The sequence below is a fragment of the Corvus cornix genome, chromosome 8 (genome assembly GCF_000738735.6).
Source record: "Corvus cornix cornix isolate S_Up_H32 chromosome 8, ASM73873v5, whole genome shotgun sequence".
NCBI classification, from domain to species: Eukaryota; Metazoa; Chordata; class Aves; order Passeriformes; family Corvidae; genus Corvus; species Corvus cornix.
The window spans coordinates 27,876,354-27,893,913 of NC_046338.1; the positions used below are offsets into that span (position 1 = coordinate 27,876,354).

The 17,560-nt window shown below is 42.3% G+C and overlaps 1 protein-coding gene across 3 annotated transcripts; it reads left to right on the forward strand.

Moving 5' to 3' along the window:
- Window positions 1-174: 174 nt before the first annotated feature.
- Window positions 175-16,261, forward strand: ODR4 (odr-4 GPCR localization factor homolog). Of its 3 annotated transcripts, none has more exons than XM_039555620.1 (14): window positions 175-348; window positions 1,484-1,617; window positions 1,716-1,847; window positions 2,237-2,332; window positions 3,453-3,559; window positions 4,285-4,321; window positions 4,445-4,585; window positions 5,160-5,255; window positions 5,737-5,802; window positions 7,102-7,230; window positions 7,904-7,994; window positions 8,960-9,145; window positions 14,228-14,320; window positions 15,042-16,261. In XM_039555620.1, exons 2-14 carry the CDS (start codon window positions 1,519-1,521, stop codon window positions 15,107-15,109), a joined length of 1,341 nt encoding a protein of 446 aa, XP_039411554.1. In that variant the 5' UTR covers window positions 175-348; window positions 1,484-1,518; the 3' UTR covers window positions 15,110-16,261. The 3 variants fall into 3 exon arrangements, with proteins under 3 accessions (XP_039411554.1, XP_039411556.1, XP_039411553.1); XM_039555622.1 differs by having other exon boundaries at window positions 175-324; XM_039555619.1 differs by having other exon boundaries at window positions 175-300.
- Window positions 16,262-17,560: the final 1,299 nt, after the last annotated feature.

Genomic DNA, 17,560 nt, shown 5'->3' on the forward strand with positions numbered 1-17,560 from the left:
TGACGGATACGGAGCTGTCTGTGCCTCTAAGGTGTTCCGTGTGCCCGGGAGGTGCGGGAGAAGCGCGGCCGCTTCCGCCACTCCCAGCATGGCGGTAAGGGGGCTCGGCGCTCCCTCTGCGCGCCCTTTTCCCGCGCTCCGCTCGGCATTGGCGTGAGTCATCTCCCTGCGACGCGGCGCTTACCGATGACGTAAACCGGCCACCTCAGTGCTTGGCTGAGGCAGCGGCGGCTGCCGAAGTTGAGGATGCGGAGGTGCTGATCCCAGGGGTCTGGAGGCGCTGAATCCAGGGATGTGCAGGTGCTGATCCCTGGGGATGTGGAGGTGCTGATCCCTGGAGATGTGGAGGTGCTGATCCCTGGGGTCGCGGAGGTGCTGATCCCTGGGGTCGCGGAGGTGCTGATCCCTGGGGTCGCGGAGGTGCTGATCCCTGGGGATGCGGAGGTGCTGATCCCTGGGGATGCGGAGGTGCTGATCCCTGGGGTCTGGAGGTGCTGAGCCCCGGTGTGGGGATTCGGCTGTGGGGGCATGAGTTGAGGTGTGTGAGCACCTTCGCTTGTGGAGGCTCAGGATGCCCTTTGCTTCCTCACCCTGTGCTCTTGGGCTTCAGCTTTTTAATGCTTAATTCTTTGGAAGACCTCTCCAGGTGTGAAGGGTTTTTCAGACCAGCCCTACTGGGAAGGGAGGGGAGTCTGTGGCAGCCCCCGTGCCCTGGGTTCTAGGGGGGAGCTGCAAAGGTGGCTCATTGGAATGTCCGCAGATGCTGTGCTTTGAGTACTTGGGAATTGGAATGAAGGTGGTGTAGGACATGTTCAAGGACACGTGTGGAATTTAGCAAGTCCCTGTGTGAATGGAAAAGTGCATCCTTTAAGAGTATCATGCAGCAAGATATTGTTTCTTGAAGGCATTCCAAAATTCAAATCATGTGTTCAGTTTTGAGCTCCTCATGACAAGAAAGACAGGAGGGGCTGGAGCATGTCCAGGAAAGGGGATAGAGCTGAGGAAGGGGCCAGGGCCCCAGGAGCAGCTGAGGGAGATGGGAAAGGGACTCAGCCTGGAGAAAAGGAGGCTCAGGGGGACCTTGTGGCTCTGCACAAGTCCCTGACAGGAGGGGGCAGCCGGGGGGGGGTCGGGCTCTGCTCGCAGGGAACAGGGACAGGAGGAGAGGGAACGGCCTCAAGTTGAGCCACGGGAGGTTCGAGTTGGGCATTGGGAGAGTTCCTTCACTGAAGGGGCTGTCCATGCCTGGGAGAGCTGCCCAGGGCAGTGGTGGAGTTGCCATGCCTGGAGGAATTTGAAAGCTGTGTGGATGTGGCCCTTGGGAACATGGGTCAGTGGTGGCCTTGGGGGAATGGTTGGACTTGATGACCTTACAGGGATTTTTCAGTCCAAACGATTCTAAAGGATCTTTGTGAGACTTGTTCTCCTGTACCCATTGCAGTGTATGTACCTTTTTTCACTTTATGCATTGTGTGTTTTGTAGGTTGGAACTACAACACCTCACTTAAACCTGGAGCCATGGGTAGAACTTACCTTGTCGAGGAAGGTATTGGGCAGTACCTGACAGAGCTCAGCACAAAGGTGAAGCCATATGTCACTGGCCTGTTGATAGGGCAGGTAAGTGTGGCATTGTCCTTCCATTCATTCCTGTGAATTGGGGAAGCCCCTGTTCACCAGTTTCAAGGTGTGTTTGCTTCTGCTGATGTTTTGGCAAGTGTTCCCCACAACGGGACTATGTCATTCGGGCTGTGCGAACCCCTCCGAAGGAGCAGCAGCAGGAGGAGAGTGTGGGCCCTCCCAAGCTGGCATCCCTGGATGAGGAGTGGATCACCACACACGCCAGTCAGGTGAGAGCTCACCCTGGGAGGTGACAGAGGGGTGGGAGGAACAAGAGGGAAATAAGACGGACCCAAAGTATCTCAGCACTTGTGTCATGTCAAGCCCTTTTCTCCAAGTGAGAGAGCCTTCCTAACCGTGCTGGGCACAGATGTTTAAAACCAGAAATCCCCGTATTGTTTTCAGGTTTTTTGATGAAAGGACACTTGATGTTGCTGAAGGGAGAACACTTGCAGGATGTACTCCTGCATGCAGAGAGTCCTATAAGTGAAAACCAGTCTCCCTTCGTTAATTTCTGCTCTTGGTGCGGACTTGTCTCACCAGTGGTTTTTGATATCTCAAGTTACATGGTTGTTAGATTGCCAATTCCTATTAATAAATGTTCATTTTCATTTCCAAGGTGTCCAGAATGCTCCCTGGAGGGTTGCTGGTTCTTGGTGTGTTTATGGTTGCAACTCCAGAGCTGGCAAAAGACGGTCAAAACGCTTTGCGCAAGGTGAGCGGAGTTTCAACTGGAAGGACAGCAACATCTTCAGCTGTGTGTCTGAGGAATTTCTTGTCATTGACTTGACTAAAATACAGTTGTTTTGTTGCTTTATTTCACAAATGTTGTGCTTTGATGTGTGGTTTTGAGACTGAAACCTCAGAAATCTCTGTCCTGTGGGACACTATTTGTTAACCTCCTGTTTGTTACTGCAGTAGTAAATCTGAATTTCTATTTACTGTGTTTATCTGTATTTACTGAATGTGGACAGTCTGGCTTAGGAAAGCATCCTGAAGGTTTATATTAAATCCTTGTGGCACAGGTGCTAGTGATGTTAACATGTTAGCTTTCCTTGTCTGAATGAATCACTCATTTTAGAGGTGTTTACACTAGTGAAAGATCTATAATTCTGATTTCTTTAAAAGAAACATCTTGTCTAGAACTTGTGCATTTGACTCAGGAGTGTGGGATTAAATTTAAAACATACTCAGAACTATCCGATAGACTTAAAATGCATTTTTGTTACATTATTGGGGTATCTACTGCCATATTTAGTTTCTGTTGTGAAGATGTATGTTCATTTTATCATTTTTCTAACATAATCATGGTGAGTGATTTAAGCATGAGCAGGTTTGGCACCCTGAGATCCAACAGTCAATTTTGGCAGTTCAGTGTAATTGCATCTCAGTTGTGCTTAATGAAACTGGCAGCTGGCTGAAAAAGGTGTCCAGGTGATCAGTGATTACTGAATTAAAAATTGGGTTTGTTTTTTGTTTATATAATTAGTAGCTATTTTGCACAGCTTTCCTGACCCAGCTGATAGGCATAAAACTGTAATATGTCTGTGGGGGCAAAAGCATATGGGTTGGAGATGCGAGTGTGTGCTGCTTGCTTTGGTTTATAAGGGAGCTAAGTTAAGATTTCACAGGCCTCTTTCACTTTGGGGAAAGTGCCTCTGACTCTCTCTTGAATGTTCTTTTCACGTGACGTTTTGGTGATGTGTAAGCTGTGTTTCCTTCTTATGCATAATTTTCATATCACTTGGGCTTAAAACTTTAGTACAAGACTGTTCTCCAGGAATTATAGTGCATATTTTTGTGGGAAAAATCCATAATATTTTTTTGGTCTTTAGCTAATCTTCTCAGTGGAAAAGTCCTTGAGTAAAAGAAGGCTTTGGAAACTTGCTGAGGAGGAGGTCTCAGACAGAGCAGCTCTTCAAATCTGTTCTGCTACAAAAAAGTATCCTTTATGAGCAAGGTTTATTGACTGAGGCTGCTACCCCAACCTCTTTTATCCAGTTATTGCTGAATAAATGAGAATTATGGAGGAGGAGACTGTTTAAGTTCAGCTAGACATGGCTAAGTTGAAATAATGAAGTTTTCCGATTAGCCATGGTTAAGACTATTGACCCTCTTGTCCTTGCAAAATTTCCATCATTTCTTATGAGGTCTGTCTGTGTGATGGCATCAAATGACACCTTTCCCAGTCAGTCTTGATTTGCATAAATTGAAAAAAACCCATCTAAATTACTGTTTGGCTTCTTGAATTGCTGTTACCAACGGTGCTTCCATGGAGTGGGGGAGCAGCAGGCCTGTGGGATCACTACTAGAGCTGCAGCAGAATGCAGGAGCTGTTGGTAATGACATAATACAAGGAGAGAAAGCAAGGATTTTTCTCTGAGAGGAGAGAGAGATGAGGACAAATTGCAGATTGGTGCCTTGCTGCTTCTCCTGTCAATACATGTTGATCTTAATTTGTTTGTAAGAGATGCACAGCATCACTGGGGTAGCTGGAGATTACGGGAAAATGTTTTCCCACCTCTTTTTACACTGATGAAAGGCGAGAGCTTGCTCCAGAGCATAAATTAGCTCAGCAAGGAAGTTTAGTAGAGGGCAAAGTTAATTGGGAATTGTTCTTAATTGTTCCCTTGCTTTTCACTGGATCTTTTTCTTTAAGTAGCACAGAGTAGTTTGCCGAACCTACGATGTGCAAGACCCAAAGGTAAGCTCATCCTGCTGTGCCACACGCAGCTTTTAATGCATGGCAAGTAATGCTAAAACCCAAAAGAGCCTCAGTACAGTGCTTTGGATGGATGCTTTATGGCTTTGTTCTTCCTGCTCTCAGAGTTCAGCTAAACCAGCAGACTGGAAATACCAGAGTGCTCTGACTGCTTCCTGGTTAGCTTTGGGCTGCACAGTAGATGTGAACATCCACATTCCACTTCTTGCTACTTCCCCCAACCACGACCTGGAGAAGAATACCAAGGTAACTCACTGCCTGCACCAGTTCCTACACACCAGTAATGACACTCATTTCTCTGCTGAAAATTAAATAAGAGAGAGAGAGTTGAACAGTGCAGGAGAGGAGTAGGACTAATCAGTGGGGAATGTTTAGCAATTATTCCTCTTTTAGATGTAACTCTTCTGCTGTGCTCAGTGAGAAGTTTCCTTTGTTCAAAATTATGTAATAATTGCCATGAGTATCCCAGGTAACATCTCTGGTGCCTCACCTAGTGAAATGTTACACCCAATCAGAGTAGGGCTATGGGATGCTTTTGCTATGAGTTGACTTTCAGTGGGTTGCAACCGTCTCTACAACCCCCAAATCCCTGAGGTGGCACTTCAGTATTCTGCAATGCTTGTCTCTTAATTTGTTCTGAATGTGATCCATTTAAGGTTTACCTTTGGAAAAACATAGGTTATTCAGAGACTTTAAAACTCTCCCAGAGTAACTATTAAAACACATATTGCTATAATTTTCAGCATGTTACTGTCCAACCCATTAGTGAAATTCTTTCCTCTTTCTTGTGATTTTTTTTTTGTTTTCACTTATTTTAAAGAATGGGTTAAACCGATGGTCAAAACAGATAGAAGACAGTGTTTTTCTGATCAATGGCCAAGTTAAAGATGAGGATACAGAACTGCTGGAAGGGCAGGTGAGTGCCAAACAGCGAGGAATTGAGCTCTAATAGATGTATGGTTGGAACCTCTGTGTGACAAAGTATTGACTGAGATATCTCCTGTGCAGATTTATTGATCTGATTGGCTGTTCCAGGTAACCAATACACAGAACTGCTCCTGTTCCCAGCTCCATTCCTGGAGATTGCCTCTCCCTCCTCGGGCAGTGTGAATGCAGTAATTATGTGTGAAGTGACTGAAATGTTTCTATTACAGAGCACGAGTGAGGTGTGAATGTGGGTGATGACATTTCAGAGATCTGTGTCTGTCACCTCGTCTGGCTGATGCATTCATCTCTCCTTTTAGTTTTGTAGTTCTATTCTTGTGGCTGGTTTCTAAGTGCTATTTTTCTCTCTTAAAGTCTATAAACTAGGGTACACTCCATGCCATAGTGAGGAGACTGCCTCAGGGACTTTTCCTTTCCTGTTTCATGACGCAAAGAATTTTTTTTTCCCTCAGAAAAAGCTAAGAGGAAATACTCAGCCCAGCACACAGTTTTCTGATGTCAAGGTTCTGACACAGCTGGTAAGTTTTTAGTGGTTTGCAAAGTATAAGCTTGCCTTTATATTATAAAATAGAGTAAAAGATAAAATACCAAGGTTCTGAATTACTGTCTAGAAATCCTTCTCACTTATTCCTAAGACTTTTTTTTCCTACCCACATATTGAATGTGGAACTGATTGTTGACAGATCTGCATATTTTGTGCCTTTAGAAATTCTTGTGTTGTCCATGAATTGCATAGTATAGCTGAAATACTGGAAAACAGGTTATGGAAAAGAAGGCCTGTGACTAATTCCTTTGGTAGTAGGATACCTGTAGATACCTGTGCACATTGATTTCAAGTGACTTTGCATCTGAAGTTCAGAGTCACCCCCACAGTTCAGTTGACAGCTTGCCCTGACTAACTTGGACGTTCACTTGGATGCTTTTGTCAGAAGCTCAGCTGCCAGCTCTGGATTAAGGCACAGATTCTGTGAGCTGAATCGTCATCTGGAACTGCTGGATCTATGTCAGGAGTTTCCTCTCTACCAGAGCTGTGAAGAACCATGAATTTGGTGCCCCAGTCTAGGTCCTGAAGTCCAAATGTGTCCAGGCATTGTTTCATAGCCTTCTATGTTTTGTCAGGTAGTTCCTGGTTTCTCAAAGTTGTGTTCAGTAAAACTAGAAATGTATCCAGTGCCATTTTAAAGACTCCATGAGTATCTCAGCTTCTTTTATTACTATGTTGTTACTGTCTATTGTACTGAGGTTAATTGCTGCAGGGAGAGGAAAACTTTTTTGGCAGAAGTGGTTTGTGCAGTTGGTGTGGAAGTTGTGCATCTCCCTGTTTCCAGGTGTTGTCCTGGAGTGTTTCATGCCACACTCATTGTTGTGGTATTTAGGGAGAGCATTTCTAGGCAACTGTTTGATGCAGCTCTCAGTGTGACCACGTGTATAATTTAGTACTGACTGATGGGATGACTCCCAGCACACCCTGGGTTACACTGATTATAGTAAACATGAAAGCTTCATTGTTTAAAAAATGTCTGAGAAGGATTTATCAGTTGCAATACTGTTATTTGCCACAAGCCTGGAAAGTTTTAAAATCTCACAGACACAAGTGTTTGAAACACCTGGAGAGATAAATGCATTTTCCATAATGGAGAAGAGATTCTCAGTCTTACCTAACCGAACGAATAACTAAAATAAAATTAGTTATACGTGCTGAGGGAAGCAGGTTGTGTGTAAACAAAACACCTGCTGTTAATTTGTTGGTTCTGCTTTTAGTGACTCTGCTGCAAGTGCCCGGGCCTGAGATAAAAGTGGCTGTGTTTGTTCCTCAGTGCCAGGGCGCGAGCGCCAGGTCCACGGCGACGGTGCAGGTGTGCAGCGGCTCCATCAACCTCCGGGGAGCTGTCAAGTGCAGGGCCTACATCCATAACAACAAGCCCAAGGTTAAAGAAGCCATTCAGGTACTGAGCAGGGTCTTAGTCCATCAGAAGCATTCTTCCGAAATACACGGGACTTGCCATACTGGTTTTTCTTTGCCAGAATGGTCTAAACTGGGATGAAAATGTTGGACAGGGGGCTTATTTTAGAAACCATCCATGTGGGGTCAGTTAGTTTTTCTCTTCTAGACAATATGTGTGATGTGGGTAAGGCAGGGCTCTGGGGAATCTTTGCACAAACTGTCAAAGGGATTAAGCTTTGAAGAATTCTCTTAAAATTAAGAAAAAGTTGCAGACTATATTTTTATATTTGTAGAGGTAAGATTGAGATTTACTTGCTGAATGATTTATTTTTTTGCCCTTACTGAGTCAATGCATTGTGATTTTTTTTTTTTGGTTTTACTGATAAATAGCTAGATTATGTCAGTTCTTATCCTAACAATCCTAAAACTTTCCTCAGCTTTTCATTTTTGTTTTGTGGTTTTCCTCCTCGATGCCAATTCTTTTGCTGTTAGCTTCTATTTATTTATAAATTATTATTTATTAATTTGAAAATTCACACTAGTTTTTATTTTCTGGGAAAAAACTGTTCTTTCATCATGGGTTAAACATATGGGGCTTCTTTGGTTATTCCTTCCTGGTTAAAAGCTTTGCAAATGGCTTTGATATTTCTGATGATTTCATTGTGTCCTTGCAGGCTTTGAAAAGAGACATAATAAACACATTGAGTGACCGGTGTGAAATACTGTTTGAAGATCTGATTTTAAATGAAGGACCTCAGAAAAAAAGTAAGAAATTAAAAAAAAAATAAATCACCAGCTTCTATTTGCAGTGAATTTTGGTGGTTGTAGAAAATTCTGTTACAGTGAAGTTCCAGTCTGGTTAGAGCAGAGTAAAAAGTGAAAGGTATAATTGCTGCTTGTCAACCTTGACTTAAATCTGGAAATTTTTTGTCAAGTTTGTGTCCTTTGGCATCACAGCTTTCACACCATGTTTGTGTTCAGTTCCTGTGACCAGAAAATGCAATTCCAGCTTTTTCCTCACTCATCAGAAATTTTGTGATTTTTTAAAAACTTCTGTAGTTGAAATTCTTGTCTCTGAAGTTCCAGCTGTACCTTGCACTCTTTACATTTTTATTTTTATTCTTTAAATCCATCTATAGTGTTCCTATTAATATTGAAGTCTGTTAAAACTTGGTAGAGACCAGATCTCTGAGCTCGTGCTGGGGACTCTTTAAACTTAATTCAATGCAGTGGTGTCGTTGTCTTGTTGTGTTTGAACCAAAAAGGAGTTAATTGACAAATCAATGGGAATATCTTCGGTAGGGAGAGCATTTTCCATTGCACGTAGTTCTGAGTCCCCTCTCTAGGTGGCACCCGAACTTCGTGGCTCCGAGTGTGACACCTCTGCAATCCTTTGTGCTGGTGAAATCCTGCTCCTCGGGGAGCTCTTACCTGCAGGCTCTCCCAGAGCCTTCCTGCAAGTCATTCCAAAGAGGAGAAAAGCTCCTCTTAACGTTTTATGGTCTGCTTTGGAACTGCCTTGGGTATTTCTGGAGAGATTAATAATGTAAGGACATCAAGCCATATAATAGCAGCCAACTCAACCAGGCATGTCTGAAAGCAGGGTTTTTACAGAGACCTTGAGCTCTTCTTTGGCAATGGCTTTATCTTAGGCTCAGAGATTATGGCGGAATCTTATCATAACTGTCAAGGCTTTTATTGGGATGGTATTTCTCCCTCTTTCCTTTCAGATTTTGAGAGGGAATATCATGTCTTGCCTCAGAGACTGTTTGTCCCAGTTGCTGGATCCAGTGTGATGCTCAGTGATTATAAGTTCGGTGATGAGGCTGCTGGAGAAATCCAGGAACGTTTTGTGGAGATGTTGGATCAGCCTGTGCAAGCTGAAGAAATCCACATAGCTGAGGACATTAGCACAGGTAAATATCTGAGAACCAGGGCAGGCTGGGTCAGGGGCTAGGAAAATGCTGACTAATGGCATAGGGCAGTTTTATCCAGATATGGACATGCCTAAATTCAACTTACTTCACGTCCAACTCTGAGGATTTATAGCAATTCATTACAGCTTGAATATATTGTGGGAAAACATGAAGTTTCTTGCAGTTTGTGTTTCTTGGAACAGACTTCTCTTTCTTCTCTCAGATATTCTGGTTTTTCAGTGCAGCCATGGCTGCAGCCTGTGAATTGCAGTAGAAACATGAAGAGATGGTTAAACAAGGTTTCCGTGTGCTATTCTGCTCATGAATTAGAGGGGATCCTTTATTGACAAATAAACTCTTAAAAAACACCCTGTGAAGCTTTGTTTTTCACATGAATATATATATATTTACACTTTCAGTAGTTCATCTTTTTAGTGTTAAGTAGTTTTGAGGAGAGTTAGAATAAGGTGAGTGATTTAGTCAAATCTACAGGTTTTTCACTACAGAATTAAAAACTTCAAAAATTCTACTAGCAAAACATGCATGCAGTCTAATTTGTCTTTCAGGAAGCTTTCATGCTAAACCTGATGTTTTAGAAAACACCAAATACCTTTCTTTATTCTGAGTGTTTTAATTTATGTACCAAATGCAATGCCCAAACCTGAAGATCTGTGGTTCACCCAGAATAAAAACAAAATTGAGAGCGCTTTTCATTTTCTACTGAATGTCTTACAAGTTTATGGTCTGATTATGAGACTGCTATCTTCCCTTTAATGCAGATATTTTGCTATAATCTAGTTACTGGGTTCCTCTTTCTGAATATTTCTGGTTTACATCATTCCCTGTTGGGTTTTTTTCCCTTGCAATGTTGATTTCAATGTAGAAATCAAATATGACATTGAAATGCATCTAATAACATTTCCTGTGGTCTTACGGAAGAGATTTTACTCCCCCTTTTTTTCCCCCATCAACATGCATATGAGCTGCAGGTTCCAGTTTTATAATTTAAATGAGTAAAAAATCCAACACTAATTCTCAGCTAAGAACTATGAACACTTTAGGATGTTGGTATTTAGGGACATAAACTGGGCAATGTAACCATGACTTGCTGTGCAGGGTGAACTGTGAGTATTCTCCTTGACCTACTTGTTTGCTTGGAGGGGGTTTTGAGTTTCCTAACTTCAGAGCTAACCATTACTTCTTGTCTTTCTAAATGAATCAGCTCCCCCCCAGGCTTTAACTAGACCTGTTAGCTATGAACTGACTCATCATCTTGACGAGTAAGAGATGTACAGAAACCTCAAGGAAAACAGGAAAGCCAATAAAAATCTCTCTGGTATTACTAGAGTAACTTTAATACTCTTAAAACTAATTACTACTGAGCTTTAAGGAATCTGTGTAGCTTAGAGAAGCAAGTAAGCATTGTTGTAGCAGTGGAGAGAGATGTGGGAGGAGAGAGGTGATGATTCAGTTCAGCTTTATTGCTTGTGTAAGGCTGTGTGAGCTGCAGATAGGAAGGAAACACCTTTCCACTAACAGCAGGGCATTCCCAAAGATTAATGCCAATAATAGGTGTGACATGATGGCCACAAAATGAGCTTGGGTGTTCTTGTACCCAGATGCTTGTAGAGTTAACTGGGGGGGGAAGGGGGGGGGGGTTGTAGTCCTTTTTTTTTTTTTTTTTTTCTTTAAAGAAAAGCAAATTAAAGTAGGTTTGTATTTTCATTAAAAAAAAGCCCCAAACCCACAATTTAAAGTAAGTGCATAGAAGAGGAGAGGGAAAAACATTCGAGGGGATTTTGGTAAAGCCTGGCCTTGTCCTGGTGACCACCATAAAGTTTGTCCATGGAATGGGCTCTGTTAATAGCAGTGATATCAATAATGCTATCAGCACAGCACCGTTCATTCTGATAATTAGTGTTGAGGCATGAGGCATCTGTGGTTTATTAAAATCACAAGTTATTTATACTCTTTTATCACACCAGGAAGGTCATTTTAGAAAGAGTCCTGTTAAATGCATACAAAGTGTTCTGCATTCTAAAAAAAACAAATTAATTATGGAATTTGATTTTTATTGTTGCTTTGGTAGGAAATGTCTGAGTATTGCTGTAAACGTGTTTTTATGTTACAATGGGAGTTTATGGTTTCCCTTGTGCAAAGGCTTTTCCAGTGCATCATATTGACGTGGGAAGCATGTGTTGTTTCTCTAAGCTTAGCTCTAACTTTGTTAATAGTAGTCAATATTCAGTAATAGGTTTGTAGGGAATTTTGTCATCAGCGTTTCTGTTTGTGTCACAGTTCCTGTGGTCTGAGGCCCCTACCTCGAATTAACTGGAAATGCTTTTCATACCGAGGTTCTGGGGAAAGTTTGCTGATAAAAAGAATTCTCTAAAATTCAAGAACACAAGCAGGCTTTTGAAATAATTTGGGGTTTTGTTGCTCTTTAAAATATGCACTTTAGAAGAAGAGGATCTAATCAGTATAGGCAAAAGATTTATTTCTTAAGCAGCTTTTAGTCAAAATGGGAAATTTTGAGGTCAGTTTTATGTGTTTACTGAACTTGGGCTCTCCTGGTGTCTCCTGCAGCTTTAATCTCTTGACTCCTTGTACACCTCACCAGTGGGGGCACCACGGGGTCATGCTTTAAAATTGCTATATGGAAAATGGAAAGTAAACCCTGAGCTATTTATGAGTGAAAGCCTTAAATATCTCTAACACTGTGATTTCAAGGTATTTAGTGCTCTAATACAGGCAACTGAAAGCTCTGCATTTCTGATTGGCTTTACTAAATCCCTGCTCCTCCTCAGTGCAGGGGGTGGGCTGTTAAATACCCTGAGTGGATAGACAGAAATAAGACTTCAGCAGTGGTAATCACTTCCCCATCTTGGTTAGGAAACTGAAGAATTAAGGATTCATATAATTGGTACTAGAAAACATCTGCTATGAAAACTCTTTAGTGCTACAGCTGCTTCACATGCAAATCTTCCAGAATGTGATGCCATAAAGGCCTGTGGTAACCAAATAGCTCAAGGGTGGTTCTTTTTTCTTTTTCCCTTTGTCTTTTTACCTTTTTCCCGCCTGAACAAGCGAGGAATGTGCGGCTGCCTTGATGTGCAGCTTCCAAAGGTCCTGTCAGCACAGGGAGGCACAAAGAAACCTCAAGTTAGAGGGCACAGACCATCCTACCTGCTCATCAAATGTACAGCAGAAAGGAACCTGCTGGAGCTAGACTTCAGAGGTGGCTCAAGAAATGCAGTCAGATTATCCCAAAGTGGGATTTTTTAAGAAATTCAAAACTCTGGACAGAACTTCTCTTACTGTACTAGTTAAGATACTTACTGAAAACCAATATTGCAGCAATTAATAATGCCTCTACTCTAGCTGAAGACTTCTACTCACATTTTAGGCAGCTGAGGGAGTGTTTTTCTTGGCACAGAGAAAATAATGATTTAGCTATGGCCTCATTGAGGACCAGTGGGATTCAGGGATATTTGATACTTTCTCTTCGAAAAACACACTTTGCACTGAAATGTTATCTTGATTTTATGTGTATGTGCTGCTTGCAGAGAGATCTCCAAGCAATGTTTTGCTTAATATATGCATATGTATAGATGTCTGTATATCTGTGTAACTCACTGTCCTGTTGAGTTTCATATCAGACAGTGATTTCTCTGCTGCAGTACATCCTGTAGCAGTTTGGTGGGTTTAGGAATAAAAAACCTAAAGACAGGTTGTAAAAGCCTAGTTTGGGTGGTTTTGTGTAACAGATGTTGTGCAAGTTTGACTTAAGGAGATTTTGAAGACAATCATCCACATGACTCATGTTAGATGAAACAGCCTTTCTGATCATGTCTAGATTATCCATTTCCACCACAGCTAATGATAGAGAAAGTACTTCATGAATTATTTGTGTATGAATCACACAAAGGATGTGCCTATTACTCAAGTATGTAATTTGTGATTTATTGCTGATGGACAACGCCACTGTGGAAATGGAGATCTGTTTTTATTCAGATCAGTGTCCCATGGCCTTCTAAACCTGATATCTGGTGCTGCTGGGGGTTTCCTTGTTTCCTGAACAGTCTGTTAGGCTCGTTCTCTTATGAGCCTGCCCATCTCACTCTTCCCAGACACATCCAGCTCCCACTGCCATGACAAACACTTTCTCTTACCCTTTGCTCGTGCAGAAGGTGCCTGTGGTCGTAGCTACTGAATTGCAAACTTCTGGCAAGTGAAGTCTTAGCAAACTCGTGGAAACGGGAATGCTGCAAATTGAAGGCCATTGGCCCACCACCATCAAGCAGCCTTATCACTGAGGGGTGTATGGCATACTCCATGCTGGCTCTGTGTGACTCAAACAAGTTGGGCTGGAGGACTGGAGGTTAATCCCCTTCTTTGTCTCCTGCCCCTCTAACAGGCTGGATATAGCCAAGGGATTAGGGAGATCTTTGCAAAGGAAATAGATACAGGTTTGAATCCCATCCGCCTGGAAATAGACTTAAGCTCTCTCACATCCTGGCTGGGCAGACTAAGGATTTAGTAATTCTTCCAAAGAGGAATGAGTCCTCCATACCTGCTGTGAAAGGGTATTTTTAGGGGATCTTCAAAAAGAAATTTCTGTGGTTGCGTTTCTGGATGTTGGGTAGGGAAGTGCTGGCGGGCTCATCCTCTCATGGCAGCAGGATTTGCATGTACCCTGAACTTGGGACAGATGGCTCTGAAGCGAACCTTTGATCTTGGAAGGTGCTTACTGATACATTTTGGTGATTCCCTCTCAGGGTAGTCAAATTCTCCCCAGGCTGTGCAAAGAGGGTTGGGAGTGTTTCTATGGAAGCAGGGTGTGGAAAATGAGTTTTGGAAGAGGAACTCCTCCTGAAATGTATTTTGTCTCTTTAGTTTTACCGTTCCAGCCATACAGCATAGTTCAGCGATGTGCTGTTGTACCACTTCTACTGCAATAAACTGGTTTTTTCTACTATAAATACACTTTATAAAGTTGATGGGAAGTTCTTGGCCTTTTGCATTAATTCACTGTAAAATGCAGCTGCTAATTTTTCCCATCTTTCCTTGATTTCCATGCAGTTGATATTTGTCCAGTGACTGACAGCCCGAGTGACACGCAACAGGCACAGCTGACAAAAGCAACGTTGCTGTTGAAGCTCCAACAAAATATGGGTATGTTCCTTCCCAGATGTTTGCTATGGCACTCCAGAACCTGCAGTGGGCCCTTTCAGGACTGTTAACTCCCACAGCATGCTAAGCTACAGAACTCTCCATTGCAACTTCTCCATGGTGCTGCCTCGTCCCGCTCTCAGAGATGTGTCTGCACTTAGTACAGCTCTCTGTGCTGTGGGTCTGCTTGTATTGAAATAGTTCCACTTTAGTCAACAAAGCAGTAACTTCTGGTTTCTATTAATTATTAGAATATGGTAACTGGAAGATTAAATAGGAGCAGTAAATATGTGTTTGCTTTGAATGTAAAAATGTTTTCCCTTAAATCATCACTGGGGTGTTTTGGGGTTTTCTGTGTGTCTCCTCAGCTGCATCAGTAATGAGCATGCTAAGAAAAGTAGTTTTTGGGGTAGCTCTTTTTGTTTCTCCTTGTGCTCATTCCCCCTGACCCACCCTCCCCTCCCTGCCTGCTGCTGCCTGTGCTGCCCTTCCCTCACTGCCTGTGTTCCCTCTGGATTTAGGGACTGGTTGTGCTGCCCTTCCCTCACTGCCTGTGTTCCCTCTGGATTTAGGGCTGGTTCTGCTGCCCTTCCCTCACTGCCTGTGTTCCCTCTGGATTTAGGGACTGGTTGTGCTGCCCTTCCCTCACTGCCTGTGTTCCCTCTGGATTTAGGGACTGGTTGTGCTGCCCTTCCCTCACTGCCTGTGTTCCCTCTGGATTTAGGGCTGGTTGTGGCAGCCGCTGTTGCAGTCCTGGCGTCGATCTTCTCCTTCAACTACTTCAGTGATTGATCTCCAGTGATTAAACTCCAGCCACCACAGCTCCTAGGAAGTGTTGGCCACTCACAAGATGGAAACAGCTGGGGTTAATATATTAGTAATTAAGAATTGTTGCCTAAATCTCACCAGGTAGATGTGCAATATAAACCATAGGTTCAGTTACCTTGTTCCATCATGCACTTCCTAGATCAAGTAGAATTATGCACTTACAGAATCAAGTAGAGGGTGAATCAGGTTTACAAGAAACTGACCCTGTTGCTCTGTATAAATGAATGATAATATTATTTTCTAGAGAGAACCCTTAAACAAACATAGAACCTTCATTTTCTTCCTCCTGGTTCCTTTAATGCAAAATGCTGCTCCTGGTGTTTCTCAGGGTATTGGTAAAACCTGCATAATGACCTGGTATGACAATTCCTGCTTTAAGGGTTCCTTTGCTAAGAGAAATCTTATTTTATTACAGTTAATTGGGGGAATATTAGTTTTAGTGAAGCCAGCATTTCACCATATGTGTTGTTTTAGATAATACTGGCTAACTAGCATAAAATGCAAATGAATAGTTTCTAGAAGTTTTAAGACTAGACCAAGACAGCCTGTAAATAGCTTGGTTCAGGACTGGAGAACTCAGAAATCAATGAAATGCATAGCATTGCTGAGCTGTGTGTATGCTGCTGGCTTTTATTCAGTGCCTCCTGATGAGGATTTCTCTGTCCAGCTCCAATACAATCATTGTTATCTTGGAATTTTAACTATTTCAGCAACAGTTACACCTAGGCAGGTCTTGTGGGTTATCTTGTAGATACAGGCAAGTTGTCAAAATTTTTGCTAATCAGGATTTTTAGGCTATAAACAGAGAGCTTTCCGTGATGAGAGAGTCTCCTGGGGATGTTGGCCAGTTGCGTGTTTACTTGACATGAGGAAGGTGGAAGGAGGGAATGAATTCTAGTAAGGTTAATAAAGATAACTTGTATATGAAATGTGATGTTTACTTGGACCTGAACTACAACAGAAGAGAATTAAAGGCATTTTAATACCAATGCAAATTTCTTTTTTGTTTGAAGGCAGTAGAACACAAAGAAAAAAATAAACCCTTTGATTCTAAAGCATAATCAAGTATGTACTGGGATACCTTTATTAAAGGCAACTCTGAGAAAGGTGTCTTGACTGCTGTTGCCTCACCTGTGTATTCTGTTTTTACATGTTTGGAAAAAACAGCTGCTTTTAGTATTGTAAGTATATTTTGAAACACAGTGTTGACCTTCTGTGCTCAGCATTGCTCAACTGGGACCTCCTGGAGCAAGGTGAGTGGTGTAATGGAGGCACTGGGTTCAGCTGTGGGTTTTATAATTGCTTTTTATTCTGTGCCAGTGAGTGGAATCAATAGGCAGGAATCAGGAGGTGGGATGACATCCAGGGGAGGCTGAGGGTTATCCAGAAAATGGGAGTAATTTTGTAACATGCTTCAGAATATGGTTGGTTTAAAAATTGCTCTGCTACAGCCTCTGTTAGAGGGAGGAACAGGGGTGTAATTAGGAGAAAGGAGCTGTCTTTTGTCTTTTTTTTTTAAGGAGAATAGGGTGTGCTTTTGGAGGTAAAATACAAAATGATTATTCTTTAGTTGCCTGTAACACAAAACTCAGCCACAGAAGTGAGGTACAGCATCTCTGACACCAGAGAAGAAAATTGCCCTGAAACACTCTTCCTATAGTTATTCTTGTTTAGTGCTTGTGGTATCAAAAATAGAGCTTGTTGGAATGTATTATTCCATGGATCCCCTTGCAAAGAACTCTGGTTTTCTTCCCCTCTGCAAGCTTATGCAGTGCTTAGTAAATGATCCTTTTCTTTGTGGTGATGGTCAAATTAATCCTTCAGATTGTAAGTAACTAGGTATCAAGGATCTGTGGAAGTCTGATTTTCCAGTTTGGGCTCTGGTGGAGATTTCAGGTGTGATGTAGGAGACTGTTGACATTTGTGCAATAAGAAATTAATCAACCCTGTCAAAGGAAAAAAGAGTAATTTGACTTGTACCTACAGATTGAGCCTTCCAGTCATCCTGGCATGAGGAAATAGTGGATGTAGAAGAAAGCAGGTTCTTGCTTGTCTAAGAATTACAGGACTAACCAAGAGGGGATTTCGTTGTCCCATCCTTTCTTGTACCATTTTGTGCCATTGATGGCATAAGAAAATGAGGGCTTTAGGATAAATTTAAATGTGTGTGTAAGAGAAAAGGAAAACAACCTTTTAAAAATCTGTTTCCTGACTACTGCATAACTCTAGCTCAGGTTTGATTGTAGGTTTATCCTTTTCCTACCTGTATAATACTCCGAAGCTTTCAGTCTGTCAAAACTCCATTGTGACTGACACTGAGCTTTGTTAACTCATGTCCATGATTGCAGATATATATTTATTTTAGTATGTAAGAGTCCAGGGTAATGGTTTCAACTTCCACATCTGAAAATCAGG